The sequence below is a fragment of the Rutilus rutilus genome, assembly GCF_951802725.1.
Source record: "Rutilus rutilus genome assembly, chromosome: 8".
In the NCBI taxonomy this organism is placed as follows: domain Eukaryota; kingdom Metazoa; phylum Chordata; class Actinopteri; order Cypriniformes; family Leuciscidae; genus Rutilus; species Rutilus rutilus.
Window position 1 is genome coordinate 21,380,439 of NC_140222.1, and position 23,226 is coordinate 21,403,664.

Here is a 23,226-nt window from a genome sequence, read left to right on the forward strand (position 1 = left end):
TGTACCAGTGGAACATGCAAGTTGTGCACAACAATGAGTTTGATAGATGGATGCATGGTGGCGTGTGCATGTGCGGTACCAGTGTAGGTGGATGAGGTGCTTTTAATGGCCTGACATTAATACTGCCATATAAACGCTTTAAAAATCTCTAAAAGAGGCAAATAGGCTACAAAAGTTTAAAGAGTGAATCAAGCATATGTTAGTAGCAGTATTGTCATGCTGATATGTTAAAAAAATAGCTTTGACAAGTAAGCTGGAGTGACCGACTGTTAGCTGGTTTCTTGCTGGTCCAAGATGATCTATAAGCTTAGACCGGCCTCAAAACATCTATGTTCCAAAACACTGTTTTCACCATTTTCTAGGTAAAAGACAGTGAGCAAAATATTAAGATGTTAAATGTTTATAATTTGACAAACAGGGAAAGACAATTTTGCACAAAATAAATAAAATAGGGATCGTTTCCCTTAAAAATAGACAGTACAAAATACACAGTATAATCAATGTAACAAAAAACAACTTCTCTCAGTCAAGGGCGGGACTAAAAAGAGTGAGGTCGACTCAAACGCTCTGCATATGACTTTTTATTTTTATTTTCGGCTTCGTCGAGAAAAAGATCATTCTTAATTATCGATTTTATGAAGAAAAAAATTAGATAAGCTACGTACGTGCGTTAGATACGTTACGTATGTACATTCCGTGTTCCTGTCGTTTGTCCATCGGATACTTGACCGTTCTTGTATAACCCATTATGTGGAATTCAGTTCTCTTTACGACAAAATGTTAAGGATTATTATTAGAATAACAACGTTCTTATGTCTTTGTCTGTTGGTCATGGATGGTAAGTGTTTCTGTCACTTCGAATTTATTTTGTTGTGTTTAAAACAGAAAGAGGATATTTATTCGCGTATTCTCCTTTATATAGCGCTCTTCCATCTATATCTACACGTTTGGCATATATAACGATGTGATAAGTGACCAAGGACAAATGTTAGGTTTAAATGAGAACAATTCTGTGAGTTTAACGGATATGGGATTGATTTAGTAACGTAACGTAGCCTAGTTGCCCTGATGGAAGTCACCAGTTTAGGTTCAGTCACTGGGAATCTTTGTTTACTAAGAGTGCAACATTTAATATAGCCAAACTTTAACTGGATCACTGACGGAACACTAATCTCCAGTATACCTTCAACAGAAACACAATTTTAACACCAATTTAACGTAGCCACGTTTAATTAACACTAAACATAACTATAAACCTGAATTATAAATAAGAATTATTAACATTTCCAATAAGCACCCGTCCCTTGCACAGACATACCTAATGATCTATTCTGCAATATCTAGTGGCTGGTGTCTGTTATGTTTGCCAGTGTATATAATCAAAAGAAAAGGAATTAAACTATAAGAATATGTTAATTCAGAGCTTCTTAAGAAGTAGAGACCGACTAGTGTAGTGTAAAAACGGTTGGTATTTTTAAAAGAAAAAAATGTATGATAAGAGTACTTTACTTTATACTTTATTAGTCCCATCACTGGGAAATTGGTCTTGGACAACGTGCAAAGTCCGTAGCCTACATACAAAACAACATACATTAAAAGCGAATAGAAATAAGTGAAATTAAATACATAAAAACACAAAAGTAAAAACCTTAGATATTGGCGATAATGTTAAATTACTATATATGATAAAAATTACATTGTATTTGAAAAGAAAAGAAATGCAATTTTACCACAAAAAAAAGAAGAAAGAATGAATTTATCTCTTTTTATGTTACTTAATAAATAATGTGTTATTTTAGTCTTGTATGATACCGTGAGTAACAAATTTCAAATAGGTTGGTATTTTAACATTATGCAATTTATTTATTTTAAAATAATTGTAAAATATAGTTTTGTTCCCATAAATCTAAAAATAAATTACAGAATAATTTAAGATTTTTTCTATTAGGCTATTAGTACTTAATGTTACTGTTACTAAATTCTTTTTATGAATTCTTTTCTTCTATTTGTATACCTTTTTCAAGTCACATTTATTTATATAGCTCTTTATACAAAACAAATTGTTTCAAAGAAGCGTTACAGGGATCAATTTAGTTCAATAACTGTGTAAAGTTATAAGCATAAAGCAGCTCTGGAGAAAACAGTGATGTCATCGTTCAGCTAAGTTAAGTTCTCATCCAATCATGTCAGTGCAGTCAAATCAATAATATTGTTGAATATTAAGTATCCCCAACTAAGCAAGCCAGAGATGACAGTGGCAAGGAACCCAAACTCCATCAGTGACAGAATTGAGGAAAACAAACTCAGGGGACCAGTCTTTCTCTGGCCAAACAAACCAACATGGTGTAATTTTGATTCCAGGCTGCATCACATTGTATTAAATTTTGTAACTTTCATTACAATTAATTCTGGCAAATTGTTCCTGAATGTGTTTCAGGTGTGTTTGGACTTGTGACTGATGAAGTGAAGTCAGTGTCAGTGACTGAGGGAGATTCTGTCACTCTAAACACTGATGTTACTGAAATACAGAGAGATGATCAGATACTGTGGATGTTTGGACCTCAAGGGATTCGTGTAGCTGAACTCTATATGCAGAGCATTAATATGTTTGGCAGTAATAAGATATTTGGAGACAGACTCCAGATGGACAATCAAACTGGACCTCTGACCATCAGAAACATCAGAACTGAACACACTGGACTTTATAAACTACAGATCCGCAGCGACCGTGGAAACTCAGACAAGATATTCAATGTGACTGTCTACGGTAAGACACAACAGGGTTTATTTTTCTGTACAGTTGTTATGTGTTCAGTGTCTTTGTGCTTTTGTTTTGTAATGTGGACCATTTTGTTGACTCTTAGTTTGTATTTGGTTTAGTTCCTGTAATGGTGAGTTCTGTTTTCCTAGTTCCTTTGTGTACTTTGATTTTATTATTAGTAAAATAATAATAATATTATTATTATTAAACTTTATCTGTATTGGATCCTGCTTTCCATCATATCTGAGTTTGCCCACATTGCAACAATATACTTGTGTTTGATTGACTACCCATTCTCGCCATCACCAGAGACCCTTTACAGTGATCTTCTACTTAGCCTATTTGTTATACATGTTTTCCAGCTCCACTGCCCATTCCCTTCATTAATGGACCCTCACCACAATGTTCATCATCATCAGTGTCCAGATGTTCACTGGTGTGTTCAGTGTTGAATGTGAGTGATGTGACTCTCTCCTGGTACAAAGGAATCAGTGTATTGTCCAGCATCAGTGTGTCTGATCTCAGCATCAGTCTCTCTCTACCTCTGGAGGTGGAATATCAGGATAACAACACTTACAGCTGTGTGATCTACAATCCCATCAGAAACAAGACCACACATCTGGACATCAGTCGACTCTGTAAAGGTATGCCTACATCGATCTTTTTACAGATTGAAACTGCTTCACTAAATAAATACTTATAGATTATAAATACTTATAGATAGACTAAATAAATAAATAAATAGATTAAATCTCACAATAAACAGGTGGTGGTATTTTAGGTTGTGTTAAAATGTGGAGCTCTGTTATCAGTATTTTTTATACTATTTAATACAGTATATATATATATATAAATTAATATTCACAATATAATATTCAGTTATACCAATAACCAACCATTTAAATTGTCTGCATGAATGGTAGTGCAAGATAAAAAATAAATAAAGGCATGATTGTATGTATTTTTTTTAGACATTGGAAATAAAAAATGAAAATCTATTAAAATGGTGTTATGTACAATGAATGTAAAAAAAAAAGAAGATTTTTTTTAAATCGGCCTTCATATAATTGCTTTTCCATTAGTACTATTTCTATTCTTTATTCTTTGGAATCACAGGTAAAAAAAAAAAAAAAAATTTAAGGTCAAGAAATACAAAAATACAAAGCAAAAAAGCAACTATACAAATCTGGAACCCACCCCACACCATCCCACTCCTGGTAGACTTCAAGAATATAACAATAAAATACAAACACAGAATGTAGACACAAAATAAAATAATAAAAATAAGATAAAAAATAAATAAATTACATAGATGTTAAAAAAGTTGACACAATATCAAAAGCAGCATGCCATAAATTCACAGTCTTGACATTGGATCCATGCATACGAGAAGTTGGAGTTCCATTGATATAATGTCCAACAGAGACCATAATGTCCATGTTCGAGGCACAGTGAATATTGACTCGTTTTCTTCTTTCCCTTTCAGTTTGCCCTGATACAAGACTTTATGCAGCATTAATACCTGCAGTAGTTCTGGCTGTGCTTGCAGTTTTGATGTACTGTCTTTACAGGAAGTACAGAAGATCAAGGCCAAAAGGCAAGTCTTGCCTGGAGCTGATGCAATAACAATAAGCAAATCTGTATTCATGTTTTAATTTTTATTATTAATATATATTTTTTTATTCTTTGCTTTAGGAAATTATTTGGAACCATCTGTGCATGCAGCTGAAACAATTCCGACAGACCAGGGGGATGTAACTTACGCTGAAACAACATTTGTACAAAATGTACAAAACAAGGTACGACGACTCTCATAGGCTTGTTCACTCTTGCACTAGACAAAAAAGATTTTATTTCATTTCATTTTTGCAAATGAAAGCCGGACTCTTAGGGAAAATAACATTTTTAAAAAATGCGGCATATAAAGAAAGCAGTATTCAGTCACTGCAAAAAACACCAGCACATAAATCAGAAATCAATGCTCTTTCTTGTGGCTTAATCTTTTGATGCCAGTGGTGTGGACAGCATGTTTTCAGTAATGCGATTACTCTGGAATGATCAAATACACAATAACGGAACATTATGCTTTTCAACTCTAAATATCATACTGTAATGATGACTTGATAGGACTGTACTGTAGCTAGTTGGGGATAAGTGACCACTGTGGTGCATCGATAAGAATGCAATTGGATGCTTTGAATCTCTTCAATGGGTTTATTAATAGTCAGCAGAGGATTATCTGTCTCCATACAATATGTGTGTGTGGTTCTGCGGGATGATAAACAATAAAAGAAAAGAAAATATCAGCATACAATTAAACAACAGTGCTGACATGATTCAATTAGTAAAGCTAATGAATTGTAATTATTATACCTTTCCCTTTAAGTAGCTTTAGCTGCTTATAATATCAAATAACCAAAATAAAATACCAGGTAACACACATTATCTTCTTATTGAATTAAAGAACAGCCTTCATACTGCTAGTTCTCAATACTATCAACCCAAAAACATAGTTCTCTACTACTCAATCATAATTACACTCAAATAATAACTATACCGTGTCAAGTGAGCACACACATAAGCACAATATTAATATAAAACTAATAATACTAGGCATTAGCAAGATGCTAGCGAACTTTATGCTAACATACTACATAATATCTCAGTTTAACAACCTAAGGCACCGAAAATACACATACGTAAACATTTACACCAGGTTACTCACATGTCTCTGAACGCACACATGCACAGGTAGCGACACGGACGACAACTATTCACCTCAGAAATATCTACGATGCGTTTCCCGGCCAATCTAACGTCTAACTCAAAACGAAACTAAAACTGTCGGCGCGAAAACGGTGTTCTCTCTGTGACCCCGAAACAAAGTCGCTGATTGGCTGATCCCCGTTACAGCAAGTCCTTCTTCACAGCCGCCCCCAAATTTGCACAGTCAAATTTGCTTTCCCATAGAAGGACTGGTGGTCTCAGGTGCTGTCTCAGGTATGGCAGGAAGTGAAACAAGACGGGCAACTGGCCGGGTATAGTTCCTGTCATTCACCTGAATCTCCGCTGTCCTTATCCTCCCATCTGCACCTGGGATAACCTTTGTGATGCGACCAATAGGCCAGAGCGCCCTCGGGAGCTGCGGATCAATGATCATGGCAACAGTACCAGGTTGTAATGGGGCCACTTCTTTCTGCCACTTGGTGCGCGTCTGCAGGGCCGGCAGATAGTGCCTGATAAATGTCCTCCAAAATTGGTCGGCAAGGACCTGCGTATGCCTCCAACGGCGGCGGCTCAACAGCTCGGACTCTGGATACAACACCTGGGGCAGCGATGGGTCGGGCCGCCCCATCACGAGCAGATTGGGGGTTACTGGGTCAGGGTCCGCGACGTCACTGGATACATACCCCAAGGGCTTAGAGTTTAGGATGCCCTCGATCTCGATCAGAACCGTGCGCAGGACTTCTTCTGTCACAGTCTGCATCTGGATTGTAGCATACAGGGCAGCTTTGATGGATTTAATTTCCCTCTCCCAAGCCCCACCAAAGTGAGGCGCACTTGGAGGGTTAAATCTAAACTGGATCTGATGTTTAGCCAGTTCCGCCTGTAAAGTGGGGTGCAGTGCCTTGAAAGACTCGTGGATTTCCCTCTCACCTCCTCTGAAATTCGTGCCCTGATCCGACAGAAGCTCCGCTGGTTTTCCCCTGCGTGAGATAAATCTGCGGAGGGCCATCAGGAAGGAATCCTGGTCGAGACGAGTCAGGACGTCTATGTGGACAGCTCGGGTAGTAAGGCACTTAAATAGTATACCCCAACGCTTCTCATTACGCCGTCCGATTTTGACCATGAAGGGCCCGAAACAATCCGTTCCTGTAGAAAAAAAAGGAGGCTTCATCAACCGCAGGCGGGCGAGAGGTAAGTCTGCCATTTGTGGCACTGCAGGCTTCGCTCTCCATCTCCGACAATCAGGGCATGAGTACTGGTGCCGCTTCACAGCTTCTCTTCCACGAAGGATCCAGTATCGTCGGCGAAGTTCTGCGAATAGTCGCTCTGAACCTGGATGATGGAGGTCTCGGTCAGCATCTTGAATGATGAGTTTAGTCACCTGGTGAGCTGGGTCCAGAACTATGGGATGAATGGCTTCTGTATCCAGCAAATCACTGCGACGCAATCTGCCTCCAACCCTAATCAGCTTCAGTTGGTCATCGAATTCAGGAGCTAATGTAATCAAACGGCTGGTGGAAGGGACAGGTTTCCTTTCTGAAAGGTGTTGATAGTCCTCCTCGAAGCAGTCTACCTGAACTCGTCTCAGTAGGTCTATCTCAACATCTCTATAGTCTTGTGCAGATGGCGTTGACTGACTACCTGCCGCCCCATGGCGGGACCTCACCACTGCCTCTATCATGTCCCTGAAGCCATTGAATTGGCTGGCATCAAGTAAGGGCGAAAGAGGAACGGTGATGATGGAGCCGCAAAATGTGGCCTTGCGAAGCTCTGTGGCATCCAACTGCTCAGCCTGCGGCTTAGTAGGCCATTGCTGAGGTGACAGGCGCAAAAAGGCTGGGCCATGGTTCCACCGGCTCTCCCCTGCCAGCTCCCTTAGGGTCTTCCCGCGCGTAATGTCATCTGCGGGATTATTCGCAGAATCCACGTACCTCCATACTTGGGCCTCAGTCAGCTCCTGGATCTCAGCGACTCTGGTGCCCACAAACACCTTAAACCTGCAAGAGTCTGACTGAAGCCACGTGAGAACGGTGGTGGAGTCTGTCCAGAGCACCACTTCATGAAGTACCAGGGTAAGTTCACGCTGCAACAGCACTGCTAACTGAGCTCCAGTCACCGCTGCACATAGCTCTAATCGCGGTATCGACTGCTGGCGCTTGGGGGCCACTCTCGACCGTGCAGTCAGAAAAGCCACCTCCACCTCACCACCTGAACCCTCCGTACGAAGGTACGCAACTGAACCGTAAGCTTTTTCAGATGCGTCACAGAATATATGGAGGCTTCTGACAGAACTGGGGTGATCCAGAGGGGAACTTGAATAGCACCGTGGCAAGACAATCTCTGGAAGGTGTTGCAGCTCATTCTCCCAAGTTAGCCAGGCATTGAGGGCGTCATCTGGCAGCGACGGGTCATCCCACTCTCTCTCTTTGTTCCATAGGTGCTGCACAATGATTTTGGCCCGCGTGGCGAAGGGAACGAGAAAGCCTAGCGGATCATAAAGCCGTGCCAGTGTACTATAGATGTTCCTCATAGTCGGTGTGGGACGGTCAGTGATGTTGCACTTGTAGGCCAGAGTGTCCGAGGCGCAAAGCCATCGGAGTCCAAGTGCAAGCTCCTGTGGATCCTCCATTGACTCTGTGAGCCATAACTCGCTGCTCTGAGATCTTGCCCCTTTAGGAAGGTGACTGATAACTTCGGGGACATTACTAGCCCACTGACGCAGCTCAAACCCCCCTGAGGCCAACAACATCTTCAATTTATCAACCAGCTGTCTTGCTGCTGTAGAGGAGGAGAGGCTCTGTAAGTGGTTATCCACATAAAAGTAACGCTCGATGGCCACCCGGACATCCTCCTCTAGCTGGCTGTGGTCTGTCACATGCTTTTGCAGTGCAAACGTTGCACAGCAGGGGCTACATGTTGTTCCGAAGGGGAGGACCTGCCACTCATAGACGCCGGGTGGCGCGTCTTTGTTCATGTCCCTCCACACAAAACGAGGCAGAGATCTGTCTTCTGGCAGCAACCTGATCTGATGGAACATGCCTTTTATGTCGCTGCTTACAGCAACAGAATGCTCCCTGAATCTCAGCAGGACACCTATCAGGCTGGAGGTCAATGTGGGGCCTGGTAGTAGAAGCTCATTTAGGTTGTAGCCCTTGTATACGAAGGAGCAGTTGAATACGAGTCTGTTTTTTCCATTATGACTCACCATGTGGTGAGGTATAAACCAAGACTCTCTCGACGTATCCAGCTCTTCCTCTGCTACCTTTTTCACGTACCCCGCCTGTTCCAATTTCAGGATCTCTGCTGCATAGGCTGATGCTCGTGTTGGGTCTTTCATCAGACGTTTCTCAGTGCTCCGCAGACTCGCCATTACAGCATCTTTGGGGGCGTGGAGCCGCGGCATGTTATTAACACGAAGCAAGGGGGTGGCGTAGCGATGGACTCCGTCAACTTCCACCCTCACTGTCCTGGTTTCCAGCATGCGAACTGCCTCTTGATCTTGCTTTGAGCGAATCACTACCTTCTCACTCCTGTAAGGCAATACGTCCATTTTCCATAGCTTCTCCACGTGATAAAGGAGCTCTGAAGAGGGTGACTGTGTGGATATATGCAGACACTGCTGTGGCTGAAGATGCTGTCGGATAATTTTGGTTGGGCCCTGAATAGTCCAGCCCAACTTGGTCTTTACAGCAGCTGGTCCTCCAGGCGGACCCATACGAACCGGCTCTACTGGGGTGATCAGGTGCGTATAGTCTGACCCAATGAGGACCATGGGGTGAACGCATTCCAGTGTTTGCAAGGGAAGTCCTCTCAGGTGCTTATATTTGCGCTGGAGTGTCTTCACCGGTTGTGAATGCTCTGCCAGCCCCAGCTGATCCGCAGTAAAGGCTCTCCGGATCCTGTAAGTCTTTTGGGGGTGCCTGGCAGGAGAAATGGAGAAGGAGACAGACATTCCATGCAAAACTCTAAGATCCTGGCGCACAGTCCTCAAAGCAAGGTTCTCTGGCTCCCCTTTAAGTTTGAGCTCCTTAGCAGCGGCTGGAAGTAGCATAGTCCGCTCTGACCCATCATCCAGTATCGCGTAGGTCTCCAAGGCCTGCTCTCCATTATGTAGCACAACCTTTGTCACCTTCAGGAGCACCTGACTGCTGCCGGACGGCCTATCCAGATAGAGAACTTCATTGGCAGTACTCACTAAGCATGATGTGTTCTCTGTGGTTGGTGTCGCTATGGCTGGTCTAATGTTAAGGTCGTGGAGAGCTTCCAGATGTCTGCCATCACAATTCTTGCACCTTGCCTTTAGTTTGCACTGTGCGGCCTGGTGACAACGACCACAACGCCAGCACCGCCTGTTTTTCTTAACCCAATCTCTCCGCTGCTCAGTTGTTAACTGGCTGAATTTAGTGCACTGGTTCAGGTAATGCAGGGCGTTGGTACAGTATGGGCAGGGTAAGGCAACTTTGCCTTGTGGATTAGCACTGGTAGATGAGACTACTGGGACAGTCGGGCAACTTGAAGATTGTTCAGCTCCATGGAGGACTGTGGTTAACCTGCCAAACTTTGAGTCCTTCCGTCTATCCCTCTTACCGTCTGGGTTCTCTCTAGGTCGAGACTCATATCCATACTCCTGAATCTGCAGCTCAAACTCCAGCCAGCGGGCGAAGTCTAACAGCGTAGGGACACGGATGCTGAGGGGATGTAAGTATCTCATAAACCCAGACCGCAGGTCTTGTGGAAGCTTGGACATAAGCCTAGTGACATGAGACCCACACTGAAGCTCAATATGACCTTTCTCTCCAAGCTGGTCGAGCAAGCCAACTAAGGCTCTCACTCTAAGAGCAAATCCTTTAAAGGCAGTGATGTCCTGGCTACGAATGTTAGGCGCCTCCATCAGGTCTGCAATGCGCCTTAATGCTAGCTGGTGAGGTTGCCCATAATGCTCTGTTAAGGAGACCATAGTGTCGGTGTAGGGTTGTGTAGAGTTGGTGTATGAATCTGCGATGAGGAGCGCTTCTTCAAATTTGAGATGATCAACTAAAATCTGATATTTAAACCTCTCCGTAGCATCGTGGGGGAGGAGATTTTCCAGGGAGGTCTTTAGCCTAGCAAACTCACGTGGGTCCCCTCTACTAAAATCTGGGATGGTGGGTTGAGGACCCCGATATATGTACTCTGTAGCTCGGCGGGAGTGAAAGTCCTCGTGTCTCTGTTCATCAGCTGCGCCTGGCTCAGAAGGAATTAAGTGGGGTGATATACGTGGACGGACTTGCGGATCCGTTGGCTGGTGTGACCTCCCCATCCGACCAGATGCAACCTGATTATCGTTACCAAATGCCGGCATTCCAGGAAGCTGCTCTTGAGTGATCCCCATCTTCTTAAGGCATGTCATCAGTTCTGCCACTAACTCTGTGGGCAGTGTGGTAGTGGATAGCTGTGGCTTCTCCTCATCATCTGCCACTGGAGGGGGGGGAAGGGGCCAGTCTTCATCATCCACTTCTACCTCACTGAGTACCTGCACAGGTGCTAATGTGTTATGGACCGTAGCCTGTGGTGTGGGCCTTGGTGGGCTAATGGCCGCGGCGAGCACTCCCGACTGAGCATGCAGGCTGTACTCCGCGGGGGAGAGGACAGTGTGGTGTGATGGATCTGGGCCTCTGCTTGAACTAAGCTGTGTTTGCATCTCCATTACGATAAGTTGAAGCCTCCGGTTATCCTCCCTAATCTTTTGCAACTCATCTAATATTTCAGGTGAAGCCCCTGGGTTTACTCTGTGAGACAGTGGGTCTGGGGTGCTCTGATAATGGGGTCCCGAGAACACTGACTCTCTGGGATACTTAGGGCGAGCACCAGTCTGGTTCCACTGATCATAGAGCTGAGAGGTGTGCGTTAACAGCTGATCGATCCTGTCACCACCGTAGTAGGGCTCCTGCATCTGATGCTGGGGCTGTGGGGAGAGTACTGCAGCCTGGGGGGGTCTCTCCACAATAGGCAGGGAGACTTCATAGTCAGCAAACCAGGTTGGCGGACGTATCTGACGTCTCGGGTGGGTATCAGGAAGTGGCGTTGCCTCCTCTCTCGCATATGGGAACATCCTTACGCACAGCGGTCACACACAATATCCGGCTCGAAGGACCAATTTGTAATGATGACTTGATAGGACTGTACTGTAGCTAGTTGGGGATAAGTGACCACTGTGGTGCATCGATAAGAATGCAATTGGATGCTTTGAATCTCTTCAATGGGTTTATTAATAGTCAGCAGAGGATTATCTGTCTCCATACAATATGTGTGTGTGGTTCTGCGGGATGATAAACAATAAAAGAAAAGAAAATATCAGCATACAATTAAACAACAGTGCTGAAATGATTCAATTAGTAAAGCTAATGAATTGTAATTATTATACCTTTCCCTTTAAGTAGCTTTAGCTGCTTATAATATCAAATAACCAAAATAAAATACTAGGTAACACACATTATCTTCTTATTGAATTAAAGAACAGCCTTCATACTGCTAGTTCTCAATACTATCAACCCAAAAACATAGTTCTCTACTACTCAATCATAATTACACTCAAATAATAACTATACCGTGTCAAGTGAGCACACACATAAGCACAATATTAATATAAAACTAATAATACTAGGCATTAGCAAGATGCTAGCGAACTTTATGCTAACATACTACATAATATCTCAGTTTAACAACCTAAGGCACCGAAAATACACATACGTAAACATTTACACCAGGTTACTCACATGTCTCTGAACGCACACATGCACAGGTAGCGACACGGACGACAACTATTCACCTCAGAAATATCTACGATGCGTTTCCCGGCCAATCTAACGTCTAACTCAAAACGAAACTAAAACTGTCGGCGCGAAACGGTGTTCTCTCTGTGACCCCGAAACAAAGTCGCTGATTGGCTGATCCCCGTTACAGCAAGTCCTTCTTCACACATACATAAATATTGGTGCAATTATGTGCTACAAAGAACATTTAGATTTGATTAATGTGTAACCCCATTTCCAGAAAAGTTGGGACATTTTGTAAAATGCAATAAAATTCACAATCTGGGATTTGTTAATTCTCTTGAACCTTTTTTGAACTGACAAAAGTACAGAGAAAAGTTTTCCCATTTTTTCACTGACCAACATAATTGTATTTTGTAAATATAAGAAAATTGTGATATTGATGGCTACAACACACTACAAAAAGTTGGGACAGAGGCAAAATAAAAGTGAAAAGATTATAAATGTTAGATTATCCAACTCTTTTGAAACATTGAGCAGGTGAATTTGTAATAGTTGAGGTATCGTATTTGGGTGTAAAATAGCTTCTCAGTCTTTGCAAGCAAAGCTTCTTCATGGCTCACCACTTTGTGACAAATATCATGAGAGAATTGTCAAACAATTCAAAATCACATTTCTCAATGCAAGATTGCAAAGAATTTATGTCTTTCATCATTTACCACACATAATATTGTGAAAAGATTCAGGGAATCCAGAGAAATCTCAGTCTGTAGGGCAAGGCAGGAGACCTCCGTTGAATGTGTGTGACCTTCGAGCCCTCAGATGGCATTGCATGAGAAACCATCATGCTACTCTGTTTAATAGAGCCACATGGGCTCGGGAGTACTTTGGAAAACCGTTTTCACTGAACATAGTCTGACGCTGCATCAAGAAATGCCACTTGAGTCTCTGTTACGCAAGGAGAAAGCTATACATCAGTTGAATGCGGAGATGCCACTGAGTTCAGAAGCCCGAGCTCATCTCAGATGGTCTAGAGATGACAGTGGAAATGTGTGCTGTGGTCAGATGAGTCCACGTTTCAGTGTTTGAGTTCTCAGTCCCTTAGATGAAAGGGACCATCCAGACTTTCATCACTAACAGGTGCAAAAGCAACATCTGTCCTAGTATTGGGGTGCATCAGTGCAAGCGGCACGGATGAGTTTTTTTAGACCTGTAGCAGGCATCAAATTTGAAATGAACTCATTTTGTACATACAATTGTAAAAATTTCTCCGTTTACATATTTGTTATGTTATTGTGAAAAAAATACTGGCTCATGTGATTTGAAAGTCTTTTAGTTAATTTAAAAAACGTCCCAACTTTTCCAGAATTCGGGTTGTATAAACTGCCATCAAGATGACATCTTTCCTGGGACGCAAGACAATGCTAGGCCTCATTCTGCACATGCTAAAACTGAGTGGTTTCAAGACACTGCACCATAGAAGAGATGTGCCTGCCTGCCCCCAGTCCATATCTGTCTCTTATTGAAAATGTATGACCCATCATGAAAAGGAGAATCAGACAACGATGACCACAGACTGTTGAGTAGATGTCTTGTATCAGACAAGATTGGGCAAAAATTCCACTTGCAAAACTTCAACAATTAGTATCCCCAAATGATTAAAAAGTGTAATTAAAAGGAAAGGTGATGTGACACTGTGGTAAACATGCTTCTGTCCCAATTTTTTTGGAGTGTGTTGCAGCCATCAAATCAAAACTTTTTATATTTACAAAATAAAATTAAGTTGGTCAGTGAAAACATTGGAAATATTTTCTTTGTACATTTGTCAGTTAAATAAAGGTTCAAGAGGATAAAAAAAAAAAACATATTCTTGATTTTATTGCATTTTACAAAATGTCCCAACTATTCTGAATATGGGGTTGTAGTTTACTAGCCTGAGTTTCCCCATGCTGCCTTGCGCGCAGCGCGATTTTATTCACGCTGCTAGGCAGCCTGGACACCATGGACCAGATTTTCCCTTCAAAAAGGGAACCAATCACAAAACGGGGAGGGAGCAGCAAGACGATGACGACGTCTATGCGACACACCGAAGCAGTTTGTTTAGATCTATGGATCCAACATGGCAGCAGACGCGAAGTTAGCTTTCGATGCAGCCTTAGATAGTGTTCTAAGTCAGTGGTTTTCAAACTGTGGGTCACACAGTGAGAAAAGGTGGGTCGCACAAAGGCACTTAGCTGCAGCTAAATTTACGTTACGATGAGTGAAACAAAACCAGTCCGATTAATGATCAAACGACTCTTAAGTGAGTTTTAGCGCCCGCCAAAGTGATTTTATGTCCCGCCAAAGTCTTATTTGATCGGTGAGTAATGTAGATGAACTGCTGCGCTTGTGACAGAGTGCATGTTTAAAGGTCCCATTCCATGGATTATTTTTATTATTTTATAATGTTTCCAGGGGTGCCCTTATAATGTTAGTATGTTTTTTAGATCAAAAATTGTTATAATTTAGAAATAAAAGGCATATTTCCTAGCCTGATTTCATTCCCTGGTTTGAACACTCTGTTTGAAGGGGCGTGTCTGCTGTGAGACTTCAGTGTAAACGCCCTCTGCTGTGATTGGCTGACATGCTTGCATATGAAATATCTGGCATTACATGTGGAACTATCTGGAAAACTTTTACTATTACAGCTATTATACGTTTTTACTATTACAGCTATCTGGATTAACGAATCATGAGAAGTTTTTTAAGTATTTAGATCTATTACCATCACATAAAAGGTTGCAGTGATGAGCACTGAGCAGATGACAGTCTGTTGATCGCGTGAAAGATCTTATCATTGCAACGCAGTTTCTGCACTATCACTAATGATTTCACCAATGCAAACATGAGGCATATAAATACAGTAAGAGCTTCGTTGTGCAGTGTAACAGCGTCATTGATTTCATAACGAGTTTTGGCAAGTGTCCAGATAAACTCGCGCTGTGTGATTGATAGCTTGGGCGATTGGAAAGGGATTGTTCTTTGATCGCTTTCTGTATATTAATCACAGTTTAAGTAAGATTATTTTCATCCTACTAAGAGAAACGAACGATGTGAAGAGTGATCGCTACGCTACTTCCATATTAAATCACTACTTACCGCTTGCTGGAATATAGTTGAAATAGTCCCCTTCGTCAGTATGAAACGCTGAGAGAAGTCTGCTTGGTATTATTCCAGGTTAGAAAAACAGTCCGTGGTGAAATGGACAGAGCAAACTAACAACTTCGAATTAAACTTTTGCGGTATCCGATTATAGATAAACATCAACCACGTCTGTTGACATTTCGCCATCAATACGCCTGTATTCCTGTGGGCGGAGGTTACGGTTCTAGTGACATCATTAAAGCAGGATGTAGAGGGGTGTAGTCCAATCCAGCCGTTTTTTGTAGTCAACTTCTGTTAAATAAAATATCTCGCTTGGCATTGAACTTTGAGCTTTATAATTTTACAGATATTATTTATACTCTAACAACAACATTACACACTAACTAAAGTTTGAAACATGGGATCACATAGAACGGGACCTTTAACTGAAAGAACGAGCAGAGAGAGACACCCGGTCGCGCGCGCGCGCTCTCTCTCTTCGGAGTAGAGTTCTCAACGGGCCTGAAAATAACAACCCGACCCGACCCGGCCCATGGCTTTTAAAGCCCGGACCCGATGTAACCCGACACATCAACATGAATTATCTGCCCGAACCCGGCCCGCGGCCCGACGTCGCGTCGGATTTTTTTTTTCTCATACACGTATTATCATGACCAGCAGACGGAAATTCAAATCAAACTTTAATGTTCACGCCTTTTAACAATACAAACAACTGAAACAATAAACTTTAAATATATAAATAGGCTGTAGTAGCGACGGTGAATTCACCTGAGGCAAGTTTACTTTTCACCAACTCCATCTTCTTCTCCAGGCTAAAGGCGACGGCGTGCACGCAGCGGCGTCAGGTCTGCCCCCGCCCCTCTCCGTGATGCGCTTGCACGCAGCAGCCAGACTTTCTTTACGGTGAACAGCAGCGATGATTAATAAATGTTTTTTTTTTTCACTGACTGGAAAAGATTAAGCCCGAGGTCCGACCCGACCCGAGTCATTTGATTATATTTTCGACCCGAACCCGGCCCGAACCCGCGGGTCCCGTCGTGTTTGTCGGGCCGACCCGACCCGTTGAGAACTCTACTTCGGAGCCAGGCGAAAGTGTAAACAAGACTTCACCGTCTCCAAACTAAGCGCTGTCTTGCTCTCTCTCCCTCGCACATATTAATCAAAATAAATCGACACGGTGGTAAAAGGTCGGAAGACCAAACTTTTATGTGGAGCATTTGGAGATTTTATTTTATTTTTTCTTAATTACCACTGGGTGTGAATTGTGCTAAATAAGTTGTTGCCTTATCTTCTCTGAAAAGCATCCCAGACATTCAGCTGACATAAAACAACACTTAATTGAGTGAAAAAAACTATCCAGTGATGAAATGTTTTCTGTGTTGACACAAATCTTGGATGTCCATGTCCTAACTGCTGGGATAATCACACAACGCGCATGACACGTCCAATTCGCGAACTAATGACTCCTTTGAACGATTCATTTTAATGAATGGTTAAAACAACTGATCTTTCCAACAGTGAACTCAGGAGACGTCTGAATCGGTGTATACCTAATCAGTAACACTTTACAGTAAGGTTCTATTTATGACATAAATTACATAAAAAGTACAGTTTGCTTACTCAAGCTTAAGCTTTAAAATAAATAATCATGCTGACCAAATCATGCTGGTGCGACCAACTGAGAAAGTTGGTAGCACCAGTGCAAGTGGGTCTTGAGATTGATTATACTTGTCTAGGTGGGTCCTAGAATGAAAAAGTTTGGGAACCTCTGTTCTAAGTAGTTTAGAACACAAGTTTATTTCGTCTTCTTCCTCGTCGAATTTCTGCCGCTCTACACGTCATCTGGTATAATTGAAACGATTGGCTATGAGCTACATACAGGCGCATTTGATAGACATTCGTAGCTCCCAATAAACGGCTCTGGGCATTCGTAAACCACGCCTCAAATACAAGAAAATTAACATGTGGTTCCCAGACCACGTCTCAATGAGACGAGGTCTGACGTTAGCCAGGCTAGTAGTTTACCCCCAAAATTATGATTTAATTTATATGCTGGTGGGCTTCAGTGTGAGTCTGTTTCACTCTGCTGTGTAGCAGCACCACAAATGCACACAATTTACATTTTATTTGCAAGGTGAAATGGATGGGTTTTACTTAATAAGATGTTTGTTGAGCCCATCGGTTTTATCTTGCAAGACTGTTTCTTTGAATCTTCATTAAGCTTTTAACTTCTTGCTTTCTGTCTGTGTTGTCCAACAGAAGCCTAATGGGTTAGAAGAGACTGTATACTCCGACATCTTGAAACATTGATCATACAACCACCATTATCTAATTTTACCCAAACAGTTTTGCACACCTGCATCTGTCTGCTTTAAATCACTGGGCTGAGCAAAGGGAAACCTGAATGACTCATTCACTACCTATTTATGCAATGCTGATTTTCATCTCAGAAGAAGATAGTTTGAAGAATTGGACCCCATTTACTTTCATTGTATGAACAAAAATATACTTTATGTTCCAAAGAAGAAAAAGGACATACAGGTTTGGAACAACATGAGGGTGAGTAAATGATAAGTAAATGATCTGTTTAAGTTGATTGCGTCGTGGCAGAAGCCTGTTTTTAATTTGAAAGAACTGGACTGAACTCTGTTTTGCATATCCAAATTTCCCTCTGACAAAGATTTTGCATGCAGACATAGCAAAAGTCATAAAGACCTCAAAAACAATTAGCTTTAAATCACAAAACATGGCTTAAATCTTGAAAAGTTGCATGTTTAATGCATTGTTCTCAGATCAGAAATGTTTTGCATTTGGCCTTGTTTACTCTTTCTCAACTTGTCTGTAATTGTGCTCTGCTGTATATCCATGAAATATCTAGCTGTTATTTAGGTCCTCAGGGTAATTTTGCTTGTGAAAGCTGCAAAACTTCAGCCCAACCTCTGCTATCGTTCCAGTAATTGTTACCTGTCTGTCCTGTATCATAGCACCACAGCAAGTCATTACATGTCTCATCATACAATATCGCTTTACTCTCATAGGTTTTACATCTGCTGAAATTTTATATCCAAAGCTCAAAGTTCCTGTAACTAGCTTGGTAATTTCCAGGTTTAATGGGCATGGATTTCTAATCTGTGGATTGAAATTGATGTTACGTATTACATATTACAGCAGTGCACAGGTAAATAAAGCTTCATTATTGTAGATATTATATTGATATCAGTCATTTAAAAAAAAAATGTGGCTCCTTTCATACTATTAGACATGAGGGTGAAGGTGAGAAGGACTTTTGGAAATGGCGATTCTTATGTACTTGCTCTTTTATCCTCATTTGTAAATCACACTGGCATTTTTTCTATTGTTTTAAAGGGGTGGTTATTTAAGACAAAAATTTAAGAAAAAAATTATTTAAGACTATTTTTTTAGACAAAGAAGCACGTTTGCAATATTCTATTTACTTTGTAAAGTGCTCAGTCTGCCCACGAATTCGACTGAACAGTTATGTGTTATTTCCACCTAGTGTCCACAGAAGAGAATGGCATCAGTGAGGTTGTGATGGGGGTTTTTTTCTTCTGTATCTGACGTAATAAACGAGTAGAGCAACAGCGGTGACGCCCACCAGAGCATAAATCAGTGATGGAGTCACACCTTCAGAATGCATGTGGAAGTCTGGGGAAAGAAAAGATCAACAATGTGTAAAATCTTTCTGTTGAAACTGATGTGAATTATTCATTGATTTGTTTTGACTTTTGTGTTTTTTCCTTGTGTATTTTTTTTTTTTACTGTCTGTATTGATGTTCAGTCTCGTTTGTTTTGTTATTATAAGGGTTTAATGAACTTCCCGTGATTTTGTTCCCATGAATTATTGTGAATATAACGTTAAAGTAGCAGAACTGTTCTTCGGGAGTTTGTTTGGGGAGGGAGCGTCATCGGTGGAACACCTCAGGGGTTTTCTCCCATAGATATCATATAAAGGCTAGATGTCTGGTCCGCGCTGCTGGCCAATGGAGCTCGACATCCGCACACGGCGGCCATCTTAAGACAGGGTGCTCGCTCACTCATAACATGGTGCATGTACTTTTAAATAACCATAACTTGCTCAATTTTCTACCGATTTTCAAACGGTTTGGTTTGTTATAAACGTCAGAGATGTAGCTATTATACTGCATACATATGAATAATTATGTTCAAAATGTTTAAGCATTCAGAATTATAGCCACGTTAATAACGTTTGTAAGAAACCAAACCGTTTGTAAATCCGTCCAGATTTCAGCGAGATAAGAGGATTTGTGTGCGTGCTGCTCACTCACCTTAATTCACAGAGCCCTGTCCTAAGATGGCCGCCGGTGATGCCGGAAGTGACTCCGCCTTAAGACATCTAGCCTTTATATGATATCTATGTTTTCTCCTTTGCCTTGTCCCAAATGGCTCACTTCATGTGGACTTTCGGTCTCGTGGACTTAAATTGCGCGTGCTCGCCGAGTCTACGAGTCCGTAGGCCGTTCCATTCAGCATTTTAACACTCTGAAGTGTGCTCAGCAGCGCCCCCTTTGTACCCTTGAAGCGGTCTTCCGCGAAGCCCGCATAGATGCAGGCTCCACACACTTTAACTAGGAATCCTTGCGAAAGGCCAATCAGACAACGGATGGGAGGAGATTTCACTCACGGATAATTGTTGACATGCTGAGAAGAAAATATTACGTTTTTTTATGACCTAGATGTACATTTTAACAGTTGTTACCTATACAAACATTATGGTCATCGACCAGTGGTTGATGTCTCAAACATACTAATAGTGCGTTGAATAAAACGATCACATTATGATTCATTAAATAAATAGAACGTCAGGGCTTTACTGAGTCGTAAACATAGTATGAATATTGATACCTGTAAATTCATCTGAAACTTTGTTTCATTATGTGTTAAAATTGTAATCTTAGTTCAAATGGAACATTGTGTATTATTATGTACAACTGTATACATCATTTAAATAAACATGATGTATCTATTGTCTAATGCCAAGGTGGCATGCACAATATCAAAATATAGAACTGTAAAATTAGGCTGTGTTGTTGACATGGAGATAAGACATTCAGATTTCTCCTGTCCAACAACAACCAGACCGTTATTTCCGGCGTGACGATCGAGTCTGTCCCAAAAATACCTCTCAATGCGCTCTCGTGGACTCGTGCCAAGGGTTCCCTATAGGTCTGCACTACATGACATCACCAAAGTGTGGACTCTGAGGAAGTCCACAAGTCCGGAGCGTGCCATTTGGGATAGGGGCCTTGCTTTGTTTGGTTTCTGGGAGGAAGGAGGAGCAAGGAAACAAGGAATCAATTTGAGTATTGAAGCTTCCAGTAGGCTATAACACATACAAACTTCCTCCCTAATGCACCCGTGTAGGCAAAAAAAAAAATGGCTGCATGTTTTCTTTTCCATCCAGATAAACAGAAGCGCTTTTACTGTGTTTTTTCATAGTATTAAGATAAAGTATTTCAAAACCTGAGCTTGTGCGTGTTTTATTTCGACATATTAACATTACAGTCTGAAACTGAACATTTAGAGCAGCCCACAGAGTACAAAGTATAAGCGACACAATGACTTAGATCGTCTGATACAAAGTTACATTATGGCTTCCGAAAACTTGAAATATAGCACAAACTGGACTACTTTTGATGGTTTTATGATGACCCTTACCGGACAGACATGGTAACTGAACTGTCATTGTATATAGCCTAAGCCACATTTTTCTAAATCGCCCCCTTTTATGTTCCACAGAAAAGTAACAGGAGAGTTTTGAGCAACATTGGAGTGATTAAATCATTATGCCTGTATCATGCTTATATCACTTCTTGCATACCTTCGCATGGTTGACAGAGTCGACTGATGTCCAGATGTGTGGTCTTGTTTCTGATGGGATTGTAGATCACACAGCTGTAAGTGTTGTTATCCTGATATTCCACCTCCAGGGGTAGAGAGAGACTGATGCTGAGATCAGACACACTGATGCTGGACAATACACTGATTCCTTTGTACCAGGAGAGAGTCACATCGCTCACATTCAACACTGAACACACCAGTGAACATCTGGACACTGATGATGATGAACATTGTGGTGAGGGTCCATTAATGAAGGGAATGGGCAGTGGAGCTGGAAAACATGTATAACAAATAGGCTAAGTATCTTGTTTAGAAAAGTAATTGCTGTATTCCATTTTTAAAATTAAGAAAGGACATTGGGTTGTAGTTTACTGACATAAAATCAATAGTAGAAAATACTTTTTATTTTTAACTTTATCTGCACTTTGTCAGCAAAAGACTGCTCCAGGGCTCTTTTGTATTTTCGTATCCCAGCACATGGACAGGTGAATCAATAGGCGTAATCCCCCCATTCAGCGGAACTGGGGGGTGGGGTGGGGGGATCATACGATCAATAGGGAGGTCTTGGATGCCAACGATCCCAGTGCATTATGGGTGATGATGTTTCCCCACTTTTTGGCAAAAAGAAATGGCTCAGTCCTTTTTCTCTGTTTTCTCTTGTCATGTAGCACCGATTAAAAAAAAATCGTTCTACTGCTTAGACAGCCGAGTTAAGCCCATCTTGCCAGCAGTGAATTTCCCCTTTAATAAAGTAAGAGTGATGCGGACAAAGAAAATCCTGACCTTCACATCCCTCTATACACATTATTAAAAAAAATCATATTTGTCTTACTGTAGACAGTGACATTGAATATCTTGTCTGAGTTTCCACGGTCGCTGCGAATCTGTAGTTTATAAAGTCCAGTGTGTTCAGTTCTGATGTTTCTGATGGTCAGAGGTCCAGTTTGATTGTCCATCTGGAGTCTGTCTCCAAATATCTTATTACTGCCAAACATATTAATGCTCTGCATATAGAGTTCAGCTACACGAATCCCTTGAGGTCCAAACATCCACAGTATCTGATCATCTCTCTGTATTTCAGTAACATCAGTGTTTAGAGTGACAGAATCTCCCTCAGTCACTGATACTGACTTCACTTCATCTGTCACAAGTCCAAACACACCTGGAACACATTCATTTGCATAAACATCTTTGACTGAATCCAGAGATCTGGAAAAGTCATCCCATTAAAAAGTGTGTTATTTAGCATATTTTCAGTTTAACACTTGCACATAACAATGTGACAGGATATGGTTTCTTTCAGTGTCTGTTTCCACTGTTTATTATTGGCCCATAAACTGCTATATAATGATCTGATGAGTTTTATTCAGTTAAGTTATAAAGTTAACCAATATACAATATAAATCCAATATAAAAGGTTATCAGTCAAATACACAAATTCGTTTTGGGATGATTTGTGCTGATGACAACGATTGATGATCGTTGAATCTTGAAAAACTAAAAGAAAAACTAGAAGATTTAAATAATCAACCAATTACAGAAACACTTTAATCGAAGAAATAAGTCAAAATTAACATCTTACCTTCTACACAAATGAAGAGCAAGATTAAACAGCTCATGTATGCGAGCATCTTAGAAAAGTGACTGTTCCTGTGGTTTCAGTTCACAAACAGAGCATGTGATGAAGATTCAGCCAATGGCCGCTTATAGTGTTATGAGGAAGTAGCAGAGGTGACCAAAATGTCACCTGGACTTAAGAAAGGAACTGAAGTCCAAAACACATTGATTTTAGCATCTTGGCTGTTTAAATATAGTTCAATGTACCTACAGTAGCCTGTTTACATGTCTATCTCATCAGGTTACTGATGCTCTTTTCAAACACCTCTTTCTCATGTTCTAAAAATACAATTCAAAATTTAAAAATACAATTCAAAATGTTATGAGTGACTACAGGGGGCATCA

At 41.3% G+C, this 23,226-nt stretch overlaps 2 protein-coding genes across 4 annotated transcripts; one reads left to right on the forward strand and one right to left on the reverse strand.

Annotated features, from left to right (window-relative positions):
- Positions 1 to 524: 524 nt before the first annotated feature.
- Positions 525 to 20,890, forward strand: LOC311294624 (CD48 antigen-like). 2 transcript variants are annotated; one of them, XR_014628093.1, is made up of 7 exons: positions 525 to 838; positions 2,438 to 2,767; positions 3,124 to 3,405; positions 4,248 to 4,358; positions 4,457 to 4,560; positions 17,644 to 18,562; positions 18,902 to 20,890. XR_014628093.1 is itself a non-coding variant. In XM_084415586.1 (6 exons), exons 1-6 carry the CDS (start codon positions 778 to 780, stop codon positions 17,692 to 17,694), a joined length of 939 nt encoding a protein of 312 aa, XP_084271712.1. In that variant the 5' UTR covers positions 525 to 777; the 3' UTR covers positions 17,695 to 20,890. The 2 variants fall into 2 exon arrangements, 1 of the variants encoding a protein (XP_084271712.1); XM_084415586.1 differs by having other exon boundaries at positions 17,644 to 20,890.
- Positions 18,923 to 22,972, reverse strand: LOC311294625 (CD48 antigen-like; the record flags this gene model as incomplete). Of its 2 annotated transcripts, none has more annotated exons than XM_084415587.1 (4): positions 22,847 to 22,972; positions 22,097 to 22,426; positions 21,245 to 21,535; positions 18,923 to 19,050 (listed from the first exon to the last, which is right to left on the reverse strand). In XM_084415587.1, the coding sequence occupies exons 1-4, from the start codon at positions 22,893 to 22,895 to the stop codon at positions 18,923 to 18,925; spliced, it is 798 nt and encodes a 265-aa protein (XP_084271713.1). In that variant the 5' UTR covers positions 22,896 to 22,972. The 2 variants fall into 2 exon arrangements, with proteins under 2 accessions (XP_084271713.1, XP_084271714.1); XM_084415588.1 differs by lacking the exon at positions 18,923 to 19,050 and adding an exon at positions 20,546 to 20,685.
- Between the last annotated feature and the right edge of the window lie 254 nt (positions 22,973 to 23,226).

Coding starts and splice junctions, on each gene's coding strand:
- LOC311294624 (XM_084415586.1), top strand. CDS start 778: ATGTTAAGGATTATTATTAGAATAACAACGTTCTTATGTCTTTGTCTG. Junction 839..2,437: donor TTGTCTGTTGGTCATGGATG/GTAAGTGTTTCT, acceptor AATGTGTTTCAG/GTGTGTTTGGACTTGTGACT. Junction 4,359..4,456: donor CAGAAGATCAAGGCCAAAAG/GCAAGTCTTGCC, acceptor TCTTTGCTTTAG/GAAATTATTTGGAACCATCT.